This window comes from Theropithecus gelada, chromosome 12 (assembly GCF_003255815.1).
Source record: "Theropithecus gelada isolate Dixy chromosome 12, Tgel_1.0, whole genome shotgun sequence".
In the NCBI taxonomy this organism is placed as follows: domain Eukaryota; kingdom Metazoa; phylum Chordata; class Mammalia; order Primates; family Cercopithecidae; genus Theropithecus; species Theropithecus gelada.
Genome location: NC_037680.1, coordinates 30,752,836 through 30,772,011, shown reverse-complemented (window position 1 = coordinate 30,772,011; position 19,176 = coordinate 30,752,836). Strand labels below are relative to the sequence as shown.

Here is a 19,176-nt window from a genome sequence, read left to right as displayed (position 1 = left end):
GGCTCTCTAGGCTTAGTAAAATATTTAGAGTTAATGTGCTTTGTAATTTGCCACAAAGATGGCAACAGAAGTTAATTTTGAAAGGAATAAGACACATTTTTTTTTCTTTAGTACAAATACAAAGATGGTTACCGCAAGCAGCTCGGCCATCACATTGGAGCCCGGAACATTGAAGATGACCCCAAGATGATGTGGTCCATGCATGTGGCCAAGATCCAGAGTGACAGGGAGTATAAGAAGGACTTTGAGAAGTGGAAGACCAAGTTCAGTAGCCCGGTGGACATGCTGGGGGTGGTGCTGGCCAAGAAGTGCCAGACCTTAGTCAGCGACGTGGACTACAAGAACTACCTGCACCAGTGGACGTGCCTGCCCGACCAGAGTGATGTCATCCATGCTCGGCAGGCCTATGACCTCCAGAGCGACGTGAGTCTAAGATTTTCCTTTGGCCAACAAAACATGATGTCTGCTTTTTAAAGTATCAGAGTCCCGTCGTGAGGGGAGTTGAGTTTACACAATTACCCTGGACTAATGCCCAAGCCCCATCTAGTCACCCAAACATCTGGAGGCAACATTATTCCACAAAGACCCAGCAAAGACCCATTGCTTTGGTGGAAGCCTCTAGATTGTTGAGCTAGACAATCAAAGGATTGAGTCATTTTCTATGTGCTTCTGTTTAAAATGTTTTTCAAAATACGCTTTTAATCTGAACATTTTGTTGATTTATAATTCATACCAAAAATTTAGAATTTTCTAATAATTCAAGTATTAAAAATATATATAATATAATATGAACTTTTATTTAGGGGCAAATGATTTAATTATGACAAATTATGATAAATGATTTAATTATGACAAATTTGTCACTTGCACTTTCAGAATTTGTACAAGTCAGACCTTCAGTGGCTAAAAGGCATTGGCTGGATGCCTAGTGGTTCTCTTGAGGATGAGAAAAACAAACGAGCCACCCAGATTTTGAGTGACCACGTTTACCGTCAGCACCCAGATAAATTTAAGTTTTCCAGCCTTATGGATTCCATACCAATGGTTTTGGCAAAAAACAATGCCATTACCATGAATCATGTAAGTCTTATCTTTGTTTGAGGAGGTTATTAATTTTTTTGTTTATGGAAACACTGAAATCTGTTTCTATAAAAGAAAACTTATTTTTGATTCCTTTGCTTGGTACTAATGTGGTTTTAAACTATTGTGCTTCTTATTGACACAAGACATCTAGACCTGAAAATGTCACAAATATCAATTCACTGAGCTGAATTTCTTGATTCTCATTAAAAATCAGACTGTCTGCATGTATCTATTTATTACTGGCCTGTACCAGTCATGTCTCTCTGTTTCTCTTAGCGCCTCTATACAGAAGCTTGGGATAAGGATAAAACCACTGTCCACATTATGCCAGACACCCCTGAAGTTTTATTAGCAAAACAAAACAAAGTAAATTACAGTGAGGTAAGCAATATATTCATAGTGCAGGATACATTTTCCTTGCAATGCACTTTCTAAATCTAACTTATTATTAATGTCTGTTTTAGAAACTGTATAAGCTTGGCCTAGAAGAAGCCAAGAGGAAAGGTTACGATATGCGGGTAGATGCCATTCCTATCAAGGCAGCCAAGGCCTCCAGAGATATTGCAAGTGAAGTAAGTATACTTGGAAAATTCTTTGCCTTAGCTGTGGCTCAAAGATTTATTTCTCTCTCCTGGATTTAGAGTGGCACAAGTAAGCCATGAGGTTAAAGCTGTTGCTAACAGTTTATTGTTTCAATGAATGGTTTAAAATAATGGTAATAGAGTTATCAACACAAAGGCCAAATTCTAGTTATGGTTGAGTCCATAGCAACATACATTTCAAAACATGTCCATCTCTTGCTGAACAAAAGTATTAGATACTTGGCTATAGTTCATATAATTGTTTTGGCTTTTCCAATGATGTATTTCTCATATACAATTGAACTTACTGTAGGGTTCCTTCAAAATCCAACCTATGCTGTATGAACCAATGAATCTACAAGGGCTGAATTATAGGACACATTATTCAAAGTTCAACGATTCATATGGAACATATGTTTGTTTCCATATCCAGTCGTGGGCTACAAATATTTGCTCTCTTTAAAAGATAGATTTGCTCACTATTGCAACCACAGAAAACCAAACACCACATGTTCTCACTCGTAGGTGGGAATTGAACAATGAGAACACTTGGACACAGGGTGGGGAATATCACACACTGGGGCCTGTCGTGGGGTGGGGGGAGGGAGGAGGGATAGCATTAGGAGATATACCTAATGTAAATGACGATTTAATGGGTGCAGCACACCAACATGGCACATGTATACATATGTAACAAACCTGCACGTTGTGCACACGTACCCTAGAACTTAAAGTATAATAAAAAAGGATTTGCTCACATTTCTAAAAATTTTTATCTTTCCATTTCTTTTGTCTATGAAGTTAAACAAACAAAAAAAAACCTCTAGATTTTTTTCTTTATTTCCAAAATATGGGAAGTAATCATAATTTAAGAATAAATGACAATCACAGAAGGGTTAAATACCATATAATAAAATACCTGCTGTCATTAAAAATCATGCGTATAGGTCAGGCACCGTGGCTCACACCTGTAATCTCAGTGCTTTGGGAGATCAAGGTGGGAGGATCACTTGAGGGCAGGAGTTTGAGACCAGCCTGGTCAGCATAACAAGACACTATCTCTACAAAAAACTTAAAAATTAGCCACGTGTGGTGGCGCATACCTGTAGTGCTAGCTACTTAGAAGCTGAGGCGGGAGGATCACTTCAGCCCAAGAGTTGGCGGTTGCAGTAAGACACGATTGTACCACTGCACTCCAGCCTAGGCAACAGAGAGAGATGCTTTCTAAAAAAAAGAAAGTCATGTGTGCAAAGACTATTTAATGACACATAGAAATGCTTATATAATAACTGAAAAGAGCAGGCACAAACCCATATACAGTATGACTTCTATTCTAATTATATTTTCACACACGAATCATAAAGAATTATTTTAGTGGCAGAATGACATCTTAAATTTTTTTTTTCCTGTGTATAAATATACAGACACTCTTTGCAGGCAAAGACAATTCTTATTGAATCTACATTGCTTATCTAGAACCGTGCTTGACACATAGTAGATACTCAATGAAATTTTGGATCAGTGAGCATACAAAAGCCATGCAGGAGAATTTCATTTTTATTGTCATTGTCATTGCAGCATAATCTCCTGAAACTTATACATCTGAAAATTAAATATTTTAAAAACAAATTCTAAATTCTAATAGAATGACTTTAACATTAAAGAATGTATTAAAGTAATGCCTATTTATATGATATATATTTTATATAAGAGATATATTTCATATGTGATGATATATGACATATATTTCATTTATTTTCTAAATGGTTTCTACATCTATCATATAATTTATATATTCAGGGAAAACTTTTTTTAAATAGAGAAAGTTAGGCTTAGTGATTGCTTTTTACTAAAAGTTAAAGCAGATGATTATCTTTTTCTTCTTTTAGTTCAAGTACAAAGAAGGCTATCGTAAGCAGCTTGGCCACCACATTGGTGCCCGAGCTATACATGATGACCCCAAGATGATGTGGTCCATGCATGTGGCCAAGATCCAGAGTGACAGGGAGTATAAGAAGGACTTTGAGAAGTGGAAGACCAAGTTCAGTAGCCCAGTGGACATGCTGGGGGTGGTGCTGGCCAAGAAGTGCCAGACCTTAGTCAGCGACGTGGACTACAAGAACTACCTGCACGAGTGGACATGCCTGCCCGACCAGAGCGACGTCATCCACGCTCGGCAGGCCTATGACCTCCAGAGCGATGTGAGTACTGAGAGTCATAATAACATGCAGAGGTGGGAAATTATTTAACACCCCTTGGAGAAAATGGCAATATGTGGCACAAGCTCACCAGCCCCTGCAGGAGGCAAATAGCATGCCTTTATCCATAGGTATTTTAATCCTTTAACCCTTCAGACCGAAATGGAATGTTGTGTGATACCTGGCCCATCCACCAAACTAAATTTTGAGAATGCTTTTACTTGATCTCTTATCCCTCAGATGAAAATGCAAATTAACCAGGCGCTGTGGCGGGCACCTGTAGTCCCAGCTAGTCTGGACGCTGAGGCAGGAGAATGGCGTGAACCCGGGAGACAGAGCTTGCAGTGAGCTGAGATCGCGCCACTGCACTCCAGCCTGGGGGACAGAGCGAGACTCCGTCTCAAAAAAAAAAAAAAAGAAAATGCATTGCTAACACAGAGATAAATATTTATTGACTATTTGTGTCAACAGAATATGTACAAGTCTGATCTCCAGTGGATGAGAGGCATCGGCTGGGTGCCCATTGGCTCTTTGGATGTGGAAAAATGCAAAAGGGCAACTGAAATTTTGAGTGATAAAATCTATCGCCAGCCTCCAGACACATTCAAATTTACCAGTGTGACTGACTCTCTGGAACAAGTGTTGGCCAAAAATAATGCCATCACTATGAACAAGGTGAGACTTCAAAATTGAGAATCAAAGTGGGGCCCCTTAAGCTGAATCAACACAAAAGAAACATTAATGAGGACAGAAAGAGCACTGAGCAATAAAAGGCATCTATCTATCTGTCTATCTATTGGATTGTCATCTATTAATAACTGATATATATCATGTATATTTTGATATTTCAGTTATTGTTTCCTGGTTTTGATAAAGTGGCATATTTTATGAAAAAATAATCTGCATAAAATATGCTTATTCTCATTTTCCTTTTAATTGTTAACATACATTTCAGATTTATAAGGCATTTATAAGTACATGTTCCACTATGATCTTATTACTTAAAGATGTGCATAAAACACATAATGTGTATAAGATCCATAACCTTTTCTTTTTCTGTTTTTAAAGTTTTTGTGGCCCTAAAATTCCTATTAACTATACACAGAACTTTTTTCCTGATGAATTTGTGTATTTTCTTTGATAGCGTTTATACACAGAAGCCTGGGACAAAGACAAGACGCAGATACACATAATGCCTGACACACCAGAAATTATGTTGGCAAGAACGAACAAAATCAACTACAGTGAGGTGAGAGCAGATTCTTTGACATTTGCACGCTGCTGCTTATTTCAGTTGATCTACTGTGTGGTGATGTGATACCAAATGACAGCTTTAGAAAGAATCTTTTTCATGCTTCATGTGAATAACAACTCTTGCATTTCTCAATCACCATCATAAATGTCAAACTTTACGCAATACGAATTATCATTTAGGAAATACAAATGACAAGAACTAATTATTTAAGCTGTAACCATGAGATTATGTAGACCATTTTCTTTTATTATTTTTTGAAATTAGGAAATTAGCAATTGACCTATACATGTATCTCCCCTTTATGCTGAAGCCTAACTAGTAAACATATTTTCTGTATATTGTTCCTAAGTGTGGTTTAGGATCGAAATTTAAGATTTTTAGTGTATAAGATTAAAGGCAAGAACTAAAATCCACAGTACCACCAGGTCTCTCACACACACACACACACACACACACACACAGACAGATAGAGAAATATCTGTCCGTGTATATATTAGCAAGCCCATTTCCTTTCACTTTCAGTGTGCACAGGGCCACGTGCCATCATTCCAGAATCACAGATGCTTAGGCAGAGAGTCAAGCCTCCACCCTAGTGCAAAGGTCCCCCTCCCCACAAATAGGTTTTTGACCTGCCTTTGCTTAAGGATTCCCAATGACAAGGAGCTGATCTCATAAATCAGTCCATTTGTTCTGGAAAATTGATGAGAAACCTTCTGATGTATTGAGTCACAACATTTCTCTCTGCAAACTCACGTAGTCCTCTGAAGCTGCACAGAACAAATCTGTGCCGACCCCCAGAGATGGAGAGCAGCACCAGGGTGCCTCCCCTGCCACCTTCACCCCAGGTTCACCTTCCGTATCCCAAGCTCCTGGGCATTCCTCACATGACATCACTAGTAAAATGTGACTCTCAGAACTGAGCAAAATACTATGAGTAGGGAATGACTGGCATAGATACACTTAACTATCGTATTTCCTCTTCTGGACATTTGACCTCTATTCTGCATCCTGTGCTCCCAGGGTACACCGGCAGCTGTCACTGCTGGTGCACACAGAACTTGAGACCAACTTAAACTCTAAGACCTCTTATGTAGGCTAAAGCTAGGTTTCTTCCATCCTGCGTTTATGCATTTGGTAATTTATCTCAGTTCAAAGATTGGCATTTATCTCTGTAATTTCTTCTTAGACTGAGCCTGTGGATATAAGCCTGTGGAGATTTTTGTGAATCTAAGATTCTGTCAGCTGATGTGTTAGTTAGTTATTTCACCTGGCTTTGTGCCACCAGCAAGGAAAATATTGTTTCTTTGGCAGCATAAATCAACAACATACAGAGCATAATTTAGAGAATTTAGGTGGAATTGCCACCATCTTAAGTAATTTTATTTTGGAAATGAGACTATAATTTTAGTGCTTGTATAGCTAGCTCTTAATTGTCACCAAAAACTAAAAACGTCAAGTCTTACTCCCTAGTCAGAAAGGACTGAATTATTAGCCAAACCTATAATATAGGTCCTGTTCCAGGAAACCACGCATTATATGTGCAGGAATTTCAGGAAACAAAGGGCGCCCCTCCCCGCCGTGTCTAGCCAGTCAGCATTTCTGGAATTCTCAACTCTGTCTTTGCTGAAAAAGCTCAGAGATGTGTTAGTGCAGCTACTTGGCTGCCAGTTCCAGGAGGCCCAGGTGCCCTTCCCCCTTTCATCTGCAGCCCCTTATTGCACCCACCCAGACTGGGACACTGCCATGGGTGCTTCCCTCTGGTGTTTAAAAAAAGAGAGCTTTTTGGCTGCTTTCCTATTTTCTGTAGAATTAGACACCAACTTCTTAGAATCAGGCGTTCACAGTCCGACTCCGGGCTATTCTGAGCCCTCTCCAGCGACTCCTCCCTGGGGCTTCATCCACTTCCTTCAACACCCCTCTGCTTCCCCTCCATAGTGGTGCCTGACTCACGTGATTTCCTCTGCCCTTGAAGCCACCTTAGTCTACTGAAACTCTGCTCAAAATCTGACTCTATGGTCACCCCATCTGCAAGAACTTCCCTGATTTTCAATTCAGAATAAATGACTCCTTTCTGGAGCTCTTCATTATTAATGTGGTTTGACTTTTCGGCAGTTGCTTCCACAGGTTATCAGTCTCTCCATCAGTTCTCCCAGGAACCTTTAGGCTGAGAGGGGTCTGAACCTCCTCTTTGATTCCCAAGTACCCCACACAGTCAGAGACACAGGGTCAGGGCAGAATAAATGTGAGTTGAATTGATTGCCATGATCAACAGTTAAGCCTTTCCCTCCCACCCACATTCTACCACACTAGACCTATGAGTTTCAGCTTATGTTTTCCTATAATTTTTAAACCAGATTTATTCTTTTAACTAAACATTTTTAAAACAACCTATAATATGTGTATATACTTAATTCAACATAATTTTTAAAGTAAAAAATAAAGGTGCATTGGTTTTCATGGGTATCTTTTTTTGGTTTTGTTTTGTTTTTTGAGATGGAGTTTCACTCTTGTTGCCAGGCTGGAGTGCAATGGCACAATCTCAGCTCACTGTAACCTCCACCTCCCAGGTTCAAGCAATTCTCCTGCCTCAGTCTCCCAGGTAACTGGGATTGCAGGCATGCACCACCACACTCAGCTAATTTTTTTTATATTTAGTAGAGATGGGGTTTCACCACGTTGGTCAGGCTGGTCTCAAACTCCTGACCTCAGGTGATCCACCCGCCTCCGCCTCCCAAAGTGCTGGGGTTACAGGTATGAGCCACCGCACCCAGCCTCATTTTTGAGTCTTCACTTCAGCAAACATGTAGAAGACTTAGAACTCTCAAAAGTAAGACTATTATAGGCATTGTCTGTGGAGAACTTAGTGAATTGTCTTAGTCCTCTGTCAGTTTTTATATGTAAATGTCAGCATCTGATTTTCTCCCCCAAATTTAGACTCTGTACAAACTTGCTCATGAAGAAGCAAAGAAGGAAGGCTATGACTTGCGAAGCGATGCCATCCCCATCGTGGCGGCCAAGGCCTCCAGGGACATCATCAGTGACGTGAGTTGTCAATGCCATTCTGAATATGTGATCTATCTAATGTGGCATTTTCACTGAACTAAATCTTAGGAAAGAACTTTTCCTGGATCTTTGAAAACATATCCTGATATATTTGTGTGGGATATTTCAAAACCTCAGTTTTAAGGGAAATGAAAATCTTGATGTTTATAAGAGGGGTCTGTAACCTGTAGGACACAGCATCTTTGGTGAAAACTGGTCAACCAAGCATAGAGAAAGATTCATTCACGTGGACACTGTTAGAGTGAAGCTGCAGGCTTAGAGATGCTTAGGTAAGAATTATCACCAGGCTTATAGAAAAGCTTATAGAAAATATAACTCATAAACTTAGGTTCTGCCAGTGAGATTCAGGGCCTGGCTTTATGTAACATTTGAATAGATAGTATTTGAAAACACATGTGGTGCTTGCTATTGAAATTCGCCCTTATGAAAAGAAGGCAGTTGATCAGTACCAGAGGTGACTACTGACCTAAGGTCACACTCTTTTTTTTTTTTTTTTTTTTTTTGAGACAGAGTTTTGCTCTTGTTGCCCAGGCTGGAGTGCAATGGCATGATCTTGGCTCACTGCAACCTCTGCTCCCGGGGTTCAAGCGATTCTCCTGCTTCAGCCTCCCGAGTAGCTGGGATTACAAGCACTCACCACCACGCCCAGCTAATTTTTTGTATTTTTAGTAGAGTTGGGGTTTCACCATATTGGCCAGGCTGGTCTCAAATTCCTGACCTCAGGTGATCCACCTGCCTCAGCCTCCCAAAGTGCTGGTTTTACAAGCGTGAGCCACCACACCTAGCCAAGGTCACACTCTTAACAATAGCTCCTAACCATTTATCGTGCCTCCCAGAGTAAAACTGTCATCCTTTTCTGGTGCCTCAGGGATTCTTGAGGAACAAATGACTGCTCTAAAAATCAAGGCCCACTTGCTGTCCTTTATATTGGAATCATATGTTAGTGACTCAACTTTATGTATGTTGGATCCTCCCAGCAAATGGACTTATGCCAACAATAATAAATAATGAGATAATAATAACCAAGAAGTATTGAGAACTCTTTGCTAAGAGCTTTACATGCATTGTCTCACTTACTCTTCATAATTGCCCTAGGATGTAGATATCATCATTATCCCCATTTTGTGGATTATTTAAGCAACTTGCCTAAAATCAAACTCCTAGTGAGTGGGGGAGTTGAGACTCTGAACAATCTCATTCCTTTCCACTGTACCATATTGCCTTTTTCTGACTCACCTACATTTTCTCAGTCAACTGTCTTTGAGACTAGAAGCATGTATGTTGGATAACTGCCTTAGATTCCAGAATGAAGTCATTGGACATGAATAATAAAAACATTGTTGGCACATGTGAGGCTAGAACCCATGACCTTATTAAGAGCATGATCTAACCAGTTGGGTTGCTGTGTCAGTTTTACAAGTACAATCAGTTTTCAAAATGATGCCAAAAGCTTGCCACTGCCATTGAATGCATGAATCCAGTAAAAAATAATAATAATAAAATATTCTCCTTTGTTGCTACTACAGGTGGTCCTTGCAGGAATCAGTCCGTCATTTTACTGTTTATTAAAAACACTATTCCACCAAGTGCACCCTCTTCCTGACATGCTTTTAGTGCATAGAATCCAATTCTACAGGTTCCCTGCTTCAAATCTTCTCTCCCTGACTTCCACAGGTGACCTTTTCCCCACATATTCACTTCCTGTTTTCAGAGGTATCCCTTCATACCAGGCTGTAGGTGACTTGGGGTATACACTACAATTACATGAATTCCATCTATTTTTCTACCTCCATAAAGGCTTCCAGGATGAAGGCCAGGATACCGGCTTGAGTTAGTGCTTATTAACGAAAGTCAGTTGAACTATGATGTAAGCAAGTTGATTTTGCACAGACTTGTGGCCTCTAAAGGGTTACAAAAAAAACCTGATTTGTGCATTTTCATTTTAGTACAAATATAAAGATGGTTACCGGAAGCAACTTGGCCACCACATTGGAGCCCGGAACATTGAAGATGACCCCAAGATGATGTGGTCCATGCATGTGGCCAAGATCCAGAGTGACAGGGAATATAAAAAGGACTTTGAGAAGTGGAAGACGAAGTTCAGCAGCCCAGTGGACATGCTGGGGGTGGTGTTGGCCAAGAAGTGCCAGACCTTAGTCAGCGACGTGGACTACAAGAACTACCTGCACGAGTGGACATGCCTGCCCGACCAGAGCGACGTCATCCACGCTCGGCAGGCCTATGACCTCCAGAGTGACGTGAGTACAGCATCTATAAATGGAGCTATGCATAGAAATAATTTAAACTATGTGAAAATTATCCTTTATATATAATCCATTGAATTACTCAAGTTAAGATTGATTGGTCCATGAATAAGATTTAAATCAGAATACAATTTTATTGCTTTAATATGAATACATTAATAGACTTCATAAGAAAGTAAAATTTACAAAGTAGACTTGGTCTTATAAAAAAACAAAATGGGAATTAAGTAACATTAGAATTCAGGGTCCACTAGAGGGAGATATTTTATTCTTTTAAGGAAGGAAGAAATATTTTTACTTTAAAAAATTACTGTGGAATTTGTTTTTGGCTTCTTTGCAAAACAAAGAATTATTGAATTCTAATGCCTACTGCAACACTAAATATTATGCTTATGAAATAAAAGAAGTCTCTGTCTGTACACTACTGGACTGTTTCACAGACACTTCCTCTTAGCCTGGCTCTCTAGAGAGGAGCCATGTGGTAATGACAGAACCTACTACCTATTGGAAGCAGATGCACTGTCTCAAATCTGGATATGAGAGGCACATTTCCTGCACTATGTATTTTATAAACTTTGAAGGAATTGAAGCACTGGCAAGTTTTGGAGACTAAAACTAATTCGTAATAATGATACATTAATTGGTTGTTCCTAAAAACTTACAGCCTACCTGAGAAAACTCCCACGTCTGTTCTGTAGCTTTTGACATACAGAACTCTGTGTTTTGCAATTCTTTCCAAAAAGAAAGGCTTTGCCTGCACAGAAAAGATAGTTTAAAAGGGTTGATGTCACCCATACAACGACAACATTGACAGATTGCTTACCATCTGTCTATTTGTTGGACACCTTCTCTGGATTGCCTTCCTCACCCTGTGATATGACCTTCATAATGTGGGAAGTATTTGAAAGTTAAAAAGCATTCCAGAGGTATAAACTGTTTACTGTTTTCATTTTTTTTTCTTTCTTTTTTTGAGACAGAGTCTCCCTCTGTCGCCCAGGCTGGAGTGCAGTGGCGCGATCTTGGATAACTGCAACCTCTGCCTCCCGGGTTTAAGTGATTCTCATACTTCAGCCTCCCTGTAGCTGGAATTACAGGCTGCCACTGCCATGCCCCACTAATTTTTTGTATTTTTAATGGAGATGGAGTTTCGCCATGTTGGCCAGGCTGGTCTCGAACTCCTGACCTCAGGTGATCCGCCCTGCTCAGCATTCCAGTGCGGGAATTACAGGCATAGGCCACCGCGCCCATCCTGGTTTCATTCTCGCTATTGTTATTCATGGGGCAATAACTAGTCAGCACAGGCCAATTCTAAAGTTTTTTTGTCTAGACTACAAAATACGGGTTTTTTATTTTCTACTTAGTTGCTGTGACAGGTGAAATCTTTCTAATGAGCCAAGCAAAGATCCAATACTGTGATTGTGAAGTAGTTGTGAATACTTAATAGATACATAAAAATCTTTAGCGAAAAATGTTTTAAAATGAAGTGAGAAATAAAAATATGGCAATATGATTTTATATAGGTGTCTATGCTTCCATCCTGAGGACTTGTTGAGGAAGAGACTGGGGCCCTGCACAATGAAATTGTTCATTTAATAAATAAGCAATTAAATTTTATTGCCCTGAATTGGACAGCATTACAGCTGTTGAAGATCTCAGGGCTTCAGGGATTCTACATCACTATTATATTTTAACTGTGGTTTTAAAGGCATTACAGATATTTTGAAATATATGGAAGAATACATTGAAAGGAATAAGAATCCAACACAATCCAACCACTAGAAAAACCCACTCTTATTCATGTAATTTATCTACCCACATTGTTTTATGTGCTACTTTAAAATTTCATATTGTTTTAATGACATTTCTACATGTCATCAATATTCTTAAACAGTGAAGGTTTTAATGGCTTCAGAGTGTTCCATTTGCCTAGGCCTAAAATCAACTCACTAAGGGCCTGTTGTTGGGCATGTGTGTGGTTTCTGTCACTCGGGTTGGTATTCTTCCCTGCATAGGGATATTATAATTATGATAATGTTCACTGAACCAACTGACAGAAGATATTCCTTGGGATCACTCCTCTCCTAATAACCTGAAATATTTGATAACTTTTTATTATGGCTAGGAGAGATTTCTGGGTCATTTTTGAGCATAATTCCTTAGTTTGCCTTATACAATGAGCTTGTTTTCAATGAACAGAAAACAGAATTGCACTTTATTACTGATTCTATTTGCATATTTACCCTAAATATTGTGGTCTCGATGAAGAGTTTTTGCCTTTTTTCCTCTTCTCAGAATATTTATAAGTCAGATCTCCAGTGGCTGAGAGGCATTGGCTGGGTCCCCATTGGGTCTGTGGATGTGGTCAAGTGCAAGAGAGCTGCCGAAATACTGAGCGATAACATGTACCGCCAGCCTCCGGACAAGCTGAAATTTACCAGTGTGACTGATTCTCTGGAGCAGGTGCTGGCCAAGAACAACGCCCTCAACATGAACAAGGTGAGCCCCAGTTGCCTCAAGCTTCCCCAAGATGCCAGAAGATGTCATCATATTTTAATGACTAATGGAGCCAAAATTACCTATGAAGGCGTGGGGTCGCATTTACCTTCTAAATTATATGCTTGAAATCCTCTAAATAATTTTGACTATTCCCAGTTTCAATCTTGATAACTAGTAATAAGACTCACACTTCCAGCAGAATACTTCATATTCAAGTCTGGCTTATTTTTCCTAATTAGGTCAGTAATAATAGTTTTAAACGAACTTTTTGTCATTTCTATTTCAAATGATTTTTAATCAACATCTTCTTCAATAGCGTTTATACACAGAGGCCTGGGACAAAGACAAGACGCAGATCCACATAATGCCTGACACACCAGAGATTATGTTGGCAAGGCAGAACAAAATCAACTACAGTGAGGTAGGGGCCAGAATCTGTGCTGCTATATTGTGGTGGTGTTGTCTGTACTTAGTTTTGTGGAGATTCTTGAGCCTCAGCTGTCATGGTGCATGTGGCTCTTTGATTTCACACTCCGCCCATCCAACCTTTCATCTCTGTGTTAAATATTACATTTGATGGGATTCCACTGGCAAACTGAAGTCATATTGTCTTTTCTGTTCATGGCGATTTCCAAAGTGAGTCAGTGGGACTGAGTAGTATTTTAGACATTTCAGAGGATTGTTAGATAAAATACTGGCCCATTATTTCTGCCAAAATATGCATGCCCACTAATTCCATCCCTACCAATTAGATACATCAGTAAATCACCGCACCTCTCCAGGACAGAGAGAGTAAAGGGACAGAAAAGGCCACAGTTAAAATAACTGAGCTTTGTCTATAGAAAGAAAACCTTAGGCATGAGGAAGAAGTGTTCTCCATTAACAACATTGATTACTGACTTTTTTAAACGTAAAATGCAATTTTATAGACACATGGTTTACTAATATGATACAACCAAAATGTAGAAAGTTGTGATTATAGTTGTTAACTACATTTTGTTATATTTTAATTTTTCTTATTTGTCTTTTAAACATTATAAAATATTACATGATCGTCGTACAAATTGTAGGTAATAAAAATGAATAAAAATATATTTACATACATATAAATAGATATTAAATATTGTTCTGCCATTTTCTTTTCACTTAGTGGTATGTATGGATTGCTGCTTTGCTCATCAATCTGTATTACTAGATTGTATTAATTATGCTGATATGTATAGCATGTTGATCTATGTATAGCATATTAATCTATAATGATATATAATAGGTTAATATATCAATATATACTAATGTTCATTGATATACCCCATTTATTTCTAATGCTATATAGTATTTTTGGTAGAGTATAATTTATTTGCTTTCCACTGTTGCCAGAAACTTGAATTGTCTCCAGTTCCTATCCTTTTCTAAATTTTAGGATATAACTCACTTAATAATCTCTGAATTGTTGATGTCAAACCTTTTGCTTTAACTCCGGCTTTCTTTGTGTAGACTCTATACAAACTTGCCAATGAAGAAGCAAAACAGAAAGGCTACGACTTGCGAAGTGATGCCATCCCCATTGTGGCTGCCAAGGCCTCCAGGGACATTATCAGTGATGTGAGTAGCAGCACCCTGGATATTTACATGGATGCATGAAGTGGGGAGGCAGGATTATTACTATTATAGCATTTGGCAGCCAGTTTAAGCACATTTATTGGCTTATTTTTCTAAATCAAATAAATGTTTTTCGTTTGAAAAAACTCATATTTTAAGCTTCGGAAGACTTCAGTATCTACGTCCAAGGTAGGAAGGGGTAACCTAAACCAGTATACTTCAATCCACTATAAAATTGGGTGTGATTCTACGATTTTTCATATCTACAATTATGAGAAATTCATCTCCATATTTTGAGCAGGGAGCCTCACAGAAAATAGAAAATGGCAGAAGAGGTGTTAAAAAATAACTTAGTTATATGTATTTGTTCAACATCAGAAAAAGAGCTGATAGAACCAAGTCTAGGAAAATCCACCTTTCCCCAAATCTGCTCTGTGTTTTTGCCAACTCATTTTTTTTTTTTTTTTGGAAAATTATTTTACATGCTTCCTTCTGAGTTCTTTTAAAATGAAAACAGAAAGACAAAGAGGAAAACAAGAAAATGGTGAACCTAATTTCCCCTCCTACCATCTCTGAAAGAGGTGGGTTCTTTGGTGGAAAATTCAGACTTCTTTCTTCTTTCTTCTTTCTTCTTTCTTTCTTCTTCTCCTTCTCCTTCTCCTTCTCCTTCTCCTTCTCCTCCTTCTCCTTCTCCTTCTCCTTCTTCGTCCTCCTCCTCCTCTTCCTCTTCCTCTTCCTCTTCTTCCTCTTCCTCCTCCTCTTCCTCCTCCTCCTCTTCTTCCTCCTCCTCTTCCTCCTTCCTCCTTCCTTCTTCCTCCTTCCTTCTTCCTTCTTCTTTTGTTTTTTTGTTTGTTTGAGACAGAGTCTCAGAGTCTCACTGTTGTTGCCCAGGCTGGAGTGCAATGGTGTGATCTTGGCTCACTGCAACCTCCACCTCCCGGGTTCAAGCGATTCTCCTGCCTCAGACTCCCAAATAGCTGGGATTACAGGCACCCGCCACCATACTTGGCTAATTTTTTTTTTTAGTATTTAGAATTTTTTGTATTTTTAGTAGAGACAGGGTTTCACCATGTTGGCTAGGCTGGTCTCAAACTCCTGACCTCAGGTGATCCGCCTGCCTCGGCCTCCCAAAGTGCTGGGGATTACAGGCATGAGCCACTGTACCCAGCTGAAAATTCAGACTTCTGTAAATACTTGTTAGGATTGGTGTGGTGCATTGTCTGAAACAGAGAGAAAATATCCAGTTAGCCCTTACCACCACCACCAACAAAATGCTTTTTTGTAGATATATATTCCATTTTCTCACTCGAGGAATCCCAAACAAACCTCAGTCAAATTTGATCTCCAACAGAGCAGGGCTTGTAGGATGGAAACATAATCCAGACTATTTCAGGGAGTCAAGTGCCCCAGCAGAGCGGGATTTGGGAAGGAGTGTGGATGTGTTGAATGGAGAGATAAAATGGTATCTGTGGACTCAGGAATAGCAGTCCCAAAAATCATATGTAAAATTTCTGGGTTCGTGATTTCATGGGCCCAAGATGAAGAAACGGCAGTACACAGCACCGAATGATCTTCTGGAAGTGTTGCTTCCTTTATTTTCAGAAACTTAACGTCTACAAGCCATAGGACCATGTAGTTTGGCCTGTCTTCCCACTGGACTATTCCCATTAGACTGTTACTGTTAGATTATTTATGAGGCTTCCCATTAGACTACTGCCCATTAGATTAGTGCTGTAGAGTCTAATAAGAATTTAGGATGAGGAGATAAACTGATATTCAGATTCTTTCATTTCTCTGCAAGAATTAGCAATTTTAAAATAATAAAGTTTTAAATTAATGAGGCTTCTAAGCCTTTCTATTCATTTTTATTTTTGAAATGATCACCTTTATTTCAGTACAAATACAAAGATGGTTACCGCAAGCAGCTCGGCCACCACATTGGAGCCCGGAACATTGAAGATGACCCCAAGATGATGTGGTCCATGCACGTGGCCAAGATCCAGAGTGACAGAGAGTACAAGAAGGACTTTGAGAAGTGGAAGACCAAGTTCAGCAGCCCAGTGGACATGCTGGGGGTGGTGTTGGCCAAGAAGTGCCAGACTTTAGTCAGCGACGTGGACTACAAGAACTACCTGCACCAGTGGACGTGCCTGCCCGACCAGAATGATGTCATGCATGCTCGGCAGGCCTATGACCTCCAGAGCGATGTGAGTAATTAAGATCCATGGTAACTGTGCTCATAATAGTAATTCACAGAAATACTGAGACAGTGGTCTAGGATTAGGTAGAACCCTCAGAAGGGATGGCATTTCTTCTCTCTGCTCATTTTTTAGGCATCTCTTCCCCTTACTTTTTTTGGAGAGAAAGAAAGTAATACCTGAAACTATATTCAATTTGGCCTTCATATATTGAAGGACATATACATGAAGTTTGACTATCCAAGCTTTCTAGTGTTATTTTTTTATTTTTGAAATCATGTTAGAACAACTTCAGTAATACTCGCTTTTGTGTTTAATCTCTCCAGAACATTTACAAATCTGATCTCCAGTGGCTGAGAGGCATTGGCTGGGTCCCCATTGGGTCTGTGGATGTGGTCAAGTGCAAGAGGGCTGCCGAAATACTGAGTGATAACATGTACCGCCAGCCTCCGGACAAGCTGAAATTTACCAGTGTGACTGATTCTCTGGAGCAGGTGCTGGCCAAGAACAACGCCCTCAACATGAACAAGGTGAGCCCCCAATTTGTAGGAAAATAAGACAGGGCTGTATGTGATTTAAGATACCTATTGTTAATTAAGTTGGTCTCTTTTTTTTAATCCGATTAAATTGCTATCCAGTGTATAGTGATTCAGTTGAATTCTCTATTCTGTTAGGTAACAATATATGGGAGCATTTCTGCTTTGACATCTCTTGTGAAATAGCCAGAGTTAAGAATGGGACGGCTATTTTGGGTTCAAATTGTTTGAAGTCTATGAGTTAGTTATACATGGTTTGGTATGAAGGTTTCTTTCTTGCTGAGTACACATTTAGGTAAGCACAGAACAAACAAGAAAGATGCAAGCCGGGCATTGTGGCTCACACCTGTAATCTCAACACTTTTGGGAGGCTGAAGTGGGCAGATCACTTGAGCTCAGCAGTTTGAGATTAGCCTGGGCAGCATGTGGAAACCCTGTTTCTGCAAAAAATACAAAAATTACCCAGGTGTGGTGATGCGCACCTGTAGTCTTAGGTACTTGGGAGGCTGAGGTGGGAGGATCACCTGAGTCTGGAGAGGTTGAGCAGTGAGCCGTGACTGTGCCACTGCATTTCAGCCTGGCAACAGAGTGAAACTCTGTCTCATTAAAAAAAAAAAAAAAAAAAAAGAAAGATGCAAATCTTCATAACATTTATCAAAAAGAAATCTAGAGCTAGCACATACAGGTACATTTGCAGCTAATAAACTAACAACAAACAGCATCAAATAAAATCGTGGGAAAGATTTGTTAATATAACCATAGTACAGATATGGATATGAATATATGCTTGGGAAATACTTGCTTTTTATTTAATTGGGGTGGCAGTGACCTGGTTACCAAACACACATACGCAGGTGTGTATATGTGTGTGTGTATGTTTGATTATATATATATATTTTTTTCCTTTCATATCTTAGTATACATTTATATTTTGTTACAATAAATATCTTGTAAAATCAAAGAGGTTGAAAGAATGTTAACATACAGCACATGGAACGGACAAGAAAGCTGGCTCTCAACTTTGTCATGGTTTCTTCATTGAAAACTTCTGTTTACAGCAAACTGTTTTTCTAATTCCTTAATCTTTTTATCCTTCACAGCGCTTATACACAGAAGCCTGGGACAAAGACAAGACCCAAGTGCATATTATGCCTGATACACCTGAAATCATGTTGGCAAGACAAAATAAAATAAATTACAGTGAGGTAAGCTCATTTGTTTTATTTCTTTGGTCTGGCCACATTGATTTTTGCTGATGTAGAAATGCCAGAATTATAAAATTAATCCTCATGTAAGCCAGTTAGCTTAGTTGGCTTTCTATGCCATTTACCCTACCTCGAATATACATATCATTGTATTTAAGAATAGGTAGATAGAAAGGTAGGTAGATTAGACAGACAGACAGATAGACAGACACAAAAATGTCTTCATTTCGGGAGGGAAAAAGTATCTCAAGTCAACTATTAATGACTAAACATAATTTTCATTAAAAATAATTGCTATTAATCAAATTAGCACTTGCTTCAAAATTTGTGCAGTTTCTTTTCTCCAATTACCTCATCTGTAAAATAGGATTAAAATGCTTATCTTAAAGAATGTTTAAATAATGACTAAATAAGGTAAAATATTTAACATGCCCAGTGTGAAGCCTGGTGCAAAGTATTTGTTTAATAAACTTTAATGTCTCTCCTTTACACTCAAGTCACCATGAAAATTAGATGTATTTAATGTGCTCAAAATAACTTGAGCTTTATTTACAAAACTGAAATGAGAATTCTTAAATTCACCCATTTCAAATTGCCTGAGAACAATAAAATACATTCTTTTATGCACTATCTTCAGCCTTGCTAAACTTGTCATTGCATATCTTTGCAGTCCAGAAATACCGCTGCATAAATAGCTT

The 19,176-nt window shown here is 39.0% G+C and overlaps 1 protein-coding gene across 1 annotated transcript in view; it reads left to right on the top strand.

Moving 5' to 3' along the window:
* The window catches only part of NEB (nebulin), a 223,573-nt gene that overhangs the window by 85,218 nt on the left and 119,179 nt on the right, over nt 1–19,176 (top strand). Inside the window, exons 57-68 of the mRNA XM_025404794.1 lie at nt 112–423; nt 877–1,080; nt 1,360–1,464; nt 1,548–1,655; nt 3,554–3,865; nt 4,334–4,501; nt 12,905–12,940; nt 13,257–13,361; nt 14,435–14,542; nt 16,435–16,746; nt 17,064–17,267; nt 18,374–18,478. Coding sequence (XP_025260579.1) covers nt 112–423; nt 877–1,080; nt 1,360–1,464; nt 1,548–1,655; nt 3,554–3,865; nt 4,334–4,501; nt 12,905–12,940; nt 13,257–13,361; nt 14,435–14,542; nt 16,435–16,746; nt 17,064–17,267; nt 18,374–18,478 — 2,079 coding nt within the window. The remainder of the gene's footprint in view (nt 1–111; nt 424–876; nt 1,081–1,359; nt 1,465–1,547; nt 1,656–3,553; nt 3,866–4,333; nt 4,502–12,904; nt 12,941–13,256; nt 13,362–14,434; nt 14,543–16,434; nt 16,747–17,063; nt 17,268–18,373; nt 18,479–19,176) is intronic.